This window comes from Saccostrea cucullata, unplaced genomic scaffold (assembly GCF_032062105.1).
Source record: "Saccostrea cucullata isolate Sc308-1 unplaced genomic scaffold, CSIRO_AGI_Scuc_v1 ctg6803, whole genome shotgun sequence".
NCBI lineage: Eukaryota > Metazoa > Mollusca > Bivalvia > Ostreida > Ostreidae > Saccostrea > Saccostrea cuccullata.
Window position 1 is genome coordinate 25,001 of NW_026928504.1, and position 8,900 is coordinate 33,900.

Consider the following 8,900-nt stretch of genomic DNA (forward strand, 5'->3'; position numbering starts at 1 on the left):
AAATTTTTAGTGCTCCTCTAGTCCTATTTTTGGTAAGTGCTCAATTTTAAGTGCAAAAAGGTCAATATGGGGTTTAACCACTTCTGTGCCACAGGGCCGATTTTGGGCCGATCACACAGTTGCGTAGAGTGCCACGGGGCCGATTTTGGGCCGATTGTATTGATATAAATTGTGACTTTGTATTTCTTTTACTTCTATTAAACGTAAATAATTATTGAACTTTTGCATCCTTTTATTGCATAACATTAAAGGTTTTATGGCTTATTTGTAGGATATCATGAATATTTCGGGCAAATATATGGCTAAACAAAGTGAATTTCATACCAGCGATGACGCCATGAATTTTTGGAATAAATGAGTTGTTACTTATAATACCGGTATTATTACTATTGAATATGCTTTATGAACACGATTTCATTTCAAAGGTTTATTTTCATACTATTATAAATTCACTATATTGAGGTACTACTCGTCCATTTTGCAGCAACGGTTAGAATCAACGTCATTTTACGTAAATGACGTCATAATAACAAGTACGTGTAAGCCAAACCTTGAGAAAACGTTCCGAATTTATAGATAACCAGTAACTCTTGAAGCATTTAGATTGACTGACTGATTTTTTAATTCCCTGATTTAATATTGTCAAGTTAATTTATTTTATTTTATTTCGTATGAACAAATTAAAATTTATTTCCTGTTTCGTTTTGTTTCCTGTGTTCGGTGTATTTTTCGTAAGTTTCCTAAATGCAGATTTTACATGCTGCTTATCAACTAAAAGCACCTAGAAATTAAACACATTGAATAGATATTGAAACGATAACCAAAGCATTATAACTTCAAATGTTTGTTTTTACTTTAATTGTTCCGAAATTTTAATTTTGATCGATACCCAGGTATTTCTTTGTTTTTTTTTTTTTTGGTTCTGTATTGACTTTATTTATTACATACCGGTATGAATTTTAATACTTCATGGTTTTTAAACAAGACGCATGAATTCAATGTATTACAGTGAAAGGGGTTATCATGATCAGTTTGATATGACCATTTTTCTTCCAGAATTTTAATTGAAAATAATGACGCAATTTTATTGAAATCTCTACTGAGAAAATATACATGTACGACAAATAAATGAAATTCTTTGTGTGACAATCTTCGAAAAAGATTTTTTTTTTAATTTTATTGTGATAAAAGGTTATTGATAAAAGGTTATTTGATAAAAGGCTATTGATCTTTCTATTTTCATCGTGTAGGATATATCCTAAATATATTCCTTACACTAGTGTTTTAATTTAAACAGGTGTACTGATTGTTTAGATTTTTGCTAGGGAAGTAAAAATTGCACCTTCTTCTGATGATGACTACACAGAATCAAGTTTACGTGTACAAAAATACAAAGTGTTAATTGTCATATATTTTTCTGATTTGTCCCTTTGAATTAATGCTATTCAATGGCATGCATCGGGTAAATGAAATCTTGGGGACTACATAGGTAAATATAAAACAATTATTGAAAAATTATTTAAACTGCATGCAGTTTAAAATTTGCCTAAAGTGCAAAATGGGGGGGGGGAGAGAGAGAGAGAGAGAAATGAAAAACAAGAAGCAAAAAAAATATATTAAAAGTGATTATTTTGATAATGCTCACTATTGTTTTCAACTTTAAGAATAAAGAACAAAAAAAACCGGCAAGGGGAAAGCCGCCTTCGATTTAAAAAAGAAATAAACTAAATACATGTATTTTGTTATGGCAAACTACTACATTGTATTTCTTTTTTAAAAAATGGGTGAAACTCGATCCATCCCCACCCAAACCCCCATTCGTTAGAGTACATGTACGTATGCGAATTTTTAAAATATCGACCTTTTCCTAACTTATTTCGGGTGAGTTCCATTTACATTATGGAATATGTACATGTGTGTAGTTGTACCTTTTAAAACATTATACACTGTATAGACAAATACAATTTCAGAGAGAGAGAGAGAGAGAGAGAGAGAGAGAGAGAGAGAAAGAGAGAGAGAGAGAGAGAGAGAGAAACAGTTACTAAAATATGTGATTAATTTTGAATTGTTTTGAATACATTATTATTATAATGATCTAAACTTATTGATTGACTTTTTTTTTAGTAATTCTCAATTGTTGCTTTACTCAGTTAAATTAGTTATAGCATAAAGTGATTGAGCATTTTTATTTTTTTTTGGGGGGGGGGGTTTAATTTTCTTTAATTCAGGGGGGATGTTAAATCTCAATTTATTGAATAACTGTTCATGTTTTATTTTAGCTGCAATAATGTAGCCCTCTCCGATTTTTTTTATCTGATGATATTTTTTGGAGAGGGTACCAGGTGGCTACATTATTGCAGCTACACTGTTTTATTAAACCACCAATTCTTTTTAATTATGTTACCAATAATATTTTTTAAGATACAAAATACAACAAAAAAAAAAATGTGGAATTTTGTGAAGCCTCTTTTAAAATTTTACTAGGGTGAGTTTATATATGTTTAAAATATTTATTTTAAATCATAATTCGATCGGTACATTTATTTAAAACTTTGTCAACGCCTGATATTCGTACACTCGGAATAGGGTTGAGCCGCAAAGTACAGGGTCTAAAAAATTAACACACTGTATACATGTATATTTTTTCCTATTAAAAGATCGCAAGTTAACTGGTGTAAATGAAATATAGGCTTCGTTCGAATATTGTAAGCTTATAATAAATCAATAGGAAGGATTAATTACCAAAAATTAAGGCGATGTACTAGCATATGAATCATTAACTTTAGTGATCTAATGGAGGGCGATTTTCATAAATTGTGGTAGCTGCAGAACTGTAGCTCTCTGAAAAATATCTTGATAGACCGGAGAGCTACAGTGCCTTCCATTGAAAAAACTGTATATCTATTTTGCAAAAAAAAGTGCGCTTGGTTCTATATCAATTCTTCAATTTCTTACCTCAATTGCAAAAATTTAAATTTCAAAAAAAAGTCCTTACTCCTCTATCAAGTACTCTCGTGGTTGATACTGGTACGAAGCGTGTTGGACCGAATTATCTTGCAAACCAAAATGGCAGTATAAATGGGCTAAATTTTCGATAATCTTGTGGAAACAGTGAGAGTATGTTAGAAACACACAGTTAGTAATTTTTTGAGATGCCAGTTTTAAAAACATAGAGAAATAAATCAAACAGCACATTTTTTTTGTGGGCAATAAATATACAGTTTTTCAAATGGATGGCACTGTAGCTCTCCGGTCTGTCAACATATATTTTTTCGGAGAGCTACAGTTCTGTAGCTAAATTTGTGGTTGATCCATTCTTGAGTTAGCTACAGATCTGCAGCTAAAGTAGACCATCTGTCAAAAAATGCAGTTTAAATTTTTGTTTAATCTTGTATCAAAAGAAGCATAGAACCGGATACAAAGCTGATAGACTGCATGCAGGTAACCTGAGATGTTAAGTTTTATAAACTATTTACGATTCATCAGTCGAGTTTTTTTTTGTTTTTTTTGTTTTGTTTTGTTTTGGTTTTTTTTTTAGGGGGGGGGGTCCCTCGTTTTGAAATGTTCCATTTGAGTTATTAAATATCTATATGTATAAAAGTAACGAAAAACCAACCTTAGGAAATATATTGTGCAAACCGGGGGGCCACTTTTAAAAGGTAGAAGGAGAGAGTCGTGTACATGTATTTAGAAAAAACCTTAACCAAGACCCCCCTTTCCCCTCCATTCAAATACATGTTTATACCCGGTACACAATATATGTTTTTCAAGTTTGAGCTGGTCGCCTCTGACTTGTATCCCACTAAAAAAAATCTGAAGTCGCCACCGATTTCTAAAAATATTGTGAATATAAGGACAGACCGCTGTTTGAAGCCGGAGAGGGCGTTAAATGTTTTAAAAATGAAAAAGAAAATACGCTTTACCATTATTCATTGTAATTTTCAAGTTATTACGAAAGAACATTTGTCACTGCACACGTTAAATCTAGCATATGCATCCACTTGTATAATGTTATCTAGCATATGCATCCACTTGTATAATGCTTCAGTTCTAGCAAAACGCAATTTACACGTATTTTATTTACGATTAATATGTACTCTATATATACCGATTGAAAATAAAATAACAGTACTTATAAGGGTTGAGGAAAATTATTCACAATTTACATGGGAAAAGAATAGAGGCATACAAAGTGAGGACTATTCTATTTCCGACTATCAGTTTTCAAAATTCGTACATGTACTAGGAAACAATTATTTTCAAAAAATCTATAGACAATGAGAAATGTCTTTGACACATTTGATTTTTTATTTCATGTATTTAATGGCATAAAGGTTTGGCGTGTCAGGAAAACAAAAATATCCTAAAAGTATTTGAATTCTCTGAACAACAAGATATAGCAATAAAATGCACGCGATTTGTTTTAGGTTTTTAATTTCTTGATAAATGCGTTAACTTCTATATTACACGGTCTTCTTATCAGTGTAGAGTTTCAGACTAGCTGGTTTTTGTTGGGGTATATCATTTTTTCTTTAGAAAAAAATAATAAATTTCATACAGAATGCATACTTTTATATTTTAAACAATGTATTTATTTTCCGTACATTGCAAATACATACCAGTATGCAAAATGGAAGGTTTACCAATTTATATTCCGAAATAATTTTGATGGCTATAATACAACCATTTCCACTACCTATACTTCACAGTAAATCAACCAAATTATTAATCAGTGCGTAATTTAATTAATTTAAAAAACAAGGAATCGACCGTGCAGCCGTATACGTGTTGGAGATAACATTATGTTCAGACAACACAGTTTTTCTTTTAAATTTCTCTTTCTTTAAATATAAAAAAAATACTTTTTCTCGGATCATGCGCTGAAACAGGATCTTCCTCTATTAAAATTATACATAACGCAGGTGCGATTTACGTCATTGATACAACGTTAAACCGCAATTTTTAATAACGTCACTACTATTGTAACGTCATTTACGTGTGACGTTACGTTTTTGGCAATTCAAAAATTTACGTTGGCAGCGAAAGGGTTAAAAGAATTACTACGTTTTTATCTTGTTTTATATGTACCAGATACGCAAAACCTGGATGTGTCTATCAATATTATTTATACCATAGACTCTTATCTTTAATTTTAGTAATGAATAAGACTCCAATTTATATTTCTTTAGAAAAAAATATGTGGTCCAAAATTGAGTTTAGCAATTAACTTTTTGAATTCACCATCCAATTTTCATTACGTTATAAAACCCAATACATTACAATGACAGATTTTTTTCCTCATGTTATTATGAATACAAAATACAAACTTTTGAGTCACTCAATAAAATCAGTGGGCACTCGTATATTGAGAGAAATAAAAGGAGTCAAATTTACCTATGTTTTACCATTTTTCACATTTAAACCGATCCCGACCGGAATTATATAAAGTAGGAAATACTATGATTGTAATGTTAAATTTGACTCTTTTGTTGTAATATGGCCAAAAAATTACTTGATTTATTTTTTTTACATGTCTTATGGGTGGCAGCTGTCTTTAGTTTTATAACTTTACACATTTTGCATTATTTTCAATCGGGATCGGTTTTATTTCAATCGGGATCGGTTTCTAAAACTCTAAATATTCTGCATCAGAACTTTTATTTCTGTTCAGTTAGTCTTATTTTATCCATGGATTCAAATGTTTATACAATGTATTTAAAATACTAATGTCTTTTACGTACATGAAGATTACAATCATGTATAACATCTGTTCGATTTCTTGATACTCGGTATTAAAAAATCAAAGTATTTGTACATGCATTATGCAACAACTGAGAGTAAACAGCTTATCTTTATTAAATATCTTATTTCCAACTAAAGTTTTTTTTAATTCTCTCGTGAATTAAAGAGTTCAATTCTATCATTGGTGAAAATATACTTGCACGTACCTAAATGCAGAAAATAATTTAATGTGCACAGTCTCGGCTTTGTCCAAATTTTTTAAACCTGTCATCTATAAAAGCCGTTTCCCCTATATTTTCATCTTATAAAATTTAATTTTATATTAATAAGAAAATAAGTTATTTCATATATAGTATCATTATTTAAGAGTCCATAAATCGCAAGCAAAAAGCCGGGACGGGGTGGGTGGGAGGGGGGGGGGGGGGCAAGGCGGCATATTTAAAAAACACTTCCATTAATGGGAAAACATTTAAGAATTGGCCAACATAGTCAAATGTTTTAACTTCATATTGAATGTGAGTATGTGATTGTTTCAATCACCAAATTTAACCAAAAAAGAAATAAACAAACAAACAAACAAAAACAATACAAAACAAAAAATACGCCCACGAAATCTTCCGTTTTAGTGGCAAATTGAAGTGGGGAGTTCAACAGTAATTTACTCAATAAATATTTTTTAAATCTTATTTTTCACTCTTTTAATAAAATATTTTTAATCGTACCGCGGATCGTATACTTTGGTTTGACTGCGTAGATACATGTAAATATAATCAAGTGGTTTTTTTTGTTTGTGTATGTGTGTGTGTGTGTGTGTATGTGTGTGTGTAAAAATATTATGAAATAAACATCTCAACTCCGTTGACTTGAATTAAATGTTGCGTAAATCTGAAATATTCATCTTTCCTTGATAATCAGAAGAAAATAAAATCTCTTCACATCCCAATTTTATAAGAAATATTCAATATAAACAATTAATTAATTGTACGCATAGCATAGTCAATCAGTTTAAAAAATTAGTTCTCGGACATGTACAAAATTACATTTCAAAAGGGACTTCTAGCTGAGACGTCGCTCGTGAAAAAAATACATATACATATGATTATTTAACATGTAGGATAATGCACTCTGAAAAGTAATTGAACAGAAAAAGAGAAATTATTTATTTTTAATCGTTTTATTTGCGCTTTTATGCAAAGAATTTACAAACTTCTTTGGAAAACTTGTAACTATTTAATTGTGACGCAATATTAGTCAGGTATAATGACGTCACTGATACATCAATGGAAACGTGGATTCAACCTGAATAATACTGCCAATCTTAATCTAAATATTACGTTTGGAGGCGAAAATGAGTTCTATTTTGAAAATAAAGTAGTAAGTTTTTGTTAAATAATTTTATTTTCTGTATATATTCTAAATATTTCACTAGGATTTCGATAGTAAGGTGTTTAGCAGATTTACCGATGCCACGGGAGGTAACTCTTACATCGCAAAATTTCATAAAAACGTCTATATATTTTGACAGAAAAAAACTACTATCAAAAGTATTTTGCACACCAATTTTATTTTTGAAACTGAAAGACGAAATATTTCTAGATTTAGTTCAGCATGAATTATAGTCCTGTTAAATAAGTATTGGAAATTACAGTTCGTTGTTTTTGACCTAAATTCAATGGTTTAGGCCTATATAGGGGAATTCAAGAACACAAAACAAAAGGATATTTTACTAAATAAGCAATTTTAAAACAAATCTTCGATTACATTATTCCATTTGGACTACATTGATATTGTTTTCAATAAAATTTCAAATATTCGTCACATTCGATGTGCCGCCTATTAATACAACCCTGCCTGATTTTCAGTGGACTGCCTCTTAATTCTTAAACCAAAAACAGGCTATGTTGATGTGATGATACTTAACAATTTAATTTAAAGCATTTGGTAATTTCTTGGTCGTTGTAATGATTTCAATTACCCTTAGTAAGTATACATCCTATTGTTTAATCATATTTAGAATCGCAGGATTTATGCCACTTGCTAGGCAGGTCTTTTTTGAATACAAAATTAGACTTCTCTGCTTTTTCAAAACAAAGAGGTCTTGGTTAATGTGACCGCTCAACAGGGGATGCTTACTCTTCCACGACACCTGGTCCCACTTCTGGTGTAAAAGAAAGTATACACTACCATTGATGTCCTTTTCCTAAATTTGAAACACTTCGAGCTGCTCAGCTCCGTTTGAAGGATATCTCTGAATTCGACAGGATCAATGTTCTTGACATCGTTGCTGTTTATTCGAATGATTCTATCATATTTTCTGAAATTTAAAAAAAAATATAAAGTGTTGGAAAACAAATAAGTGCAACATGCATGATGATGAAATACTGGAAATAATTAACATTATATGATTGAATAATTTCCATCTCTCTGATTAGCTGAGATCCAACTATGTTAGAAAATACTATGTTGTATTGACCTACACATGACATTCCAGGTGAAAACAATGATTTATTTCCTCTACATTGATCTAAAAATAGATTGGGAAATTTCAAATTGCTACACATTGTTTTGGAAAGCTATTTAAACGACTATGATTTTTTTTTCATGTGGACAAAACATAAGCGAATTTATATATTATATTTTAGGGCGAGGGTGGTAAGAGGGGATGCAGGGACCCCCCTCAACACTTACTGAACAACAATCTTTTTTTTACTTTTTGGCAGTTAGTGTCCCCTGATAATATTCCTAATCCTTTCAAAATCTATCCTATTAAAAAGACTAACATTAAATATTTTTTCATGACAACTAAAATTGATTAAAAAAAAAAAAACATTTCAAATTGATACGACTGGTAAGGTTTATTCACATTTTAACTCTCCTTCTCTCATGTATTTGGCTAGGACTTAATAAAATGCAAACAAGTTATAATGAGCTGTATCATTTTATCAGTGAATCATATAATAAAACAATTATTGCTGGTCAATACAATGATTTAGCCATCTTCGAAGTACATATTCGCATTTCATGAAATATGCCTACGTGACAAGTCTGTGTGATTCACACACCAATAACTTACACAAAACTTAAAAACATTCATTGACTACATGACTGTATATATTTCCTGAGTTCTCTTATGATTGCATGCTTACTAAATTAAATTT

General features: G+C 30.6%; 1 protein-coding gene across 1 annotated transcript in view; it reads right to left on the reverse strand.

Moving 5' to 3' along the window:
* The window catches only part of LOC134277780 (uncharacterized), an 18,289-nt gene extending 10,239 nt beyond the window's left edge, over positions 1 to 8,050 (reverse strand). Inside the window, exon 1 of the mRNA XM_062760086.1 lies at positions 7,927 to 8,050. Coding sequence (XP_062616070.1) covers positions 7,927 to 7,929 — 3 coding nt within the window. The 5' untranslated portion in view covers positions 7,930 to 8,050. The remainder of the gene's footprint in view (positions 1 to 7,926) is intronic.
* Between the last annotated feature and the right edge of the window lie 850 nt (positions 8,051 to 8,900).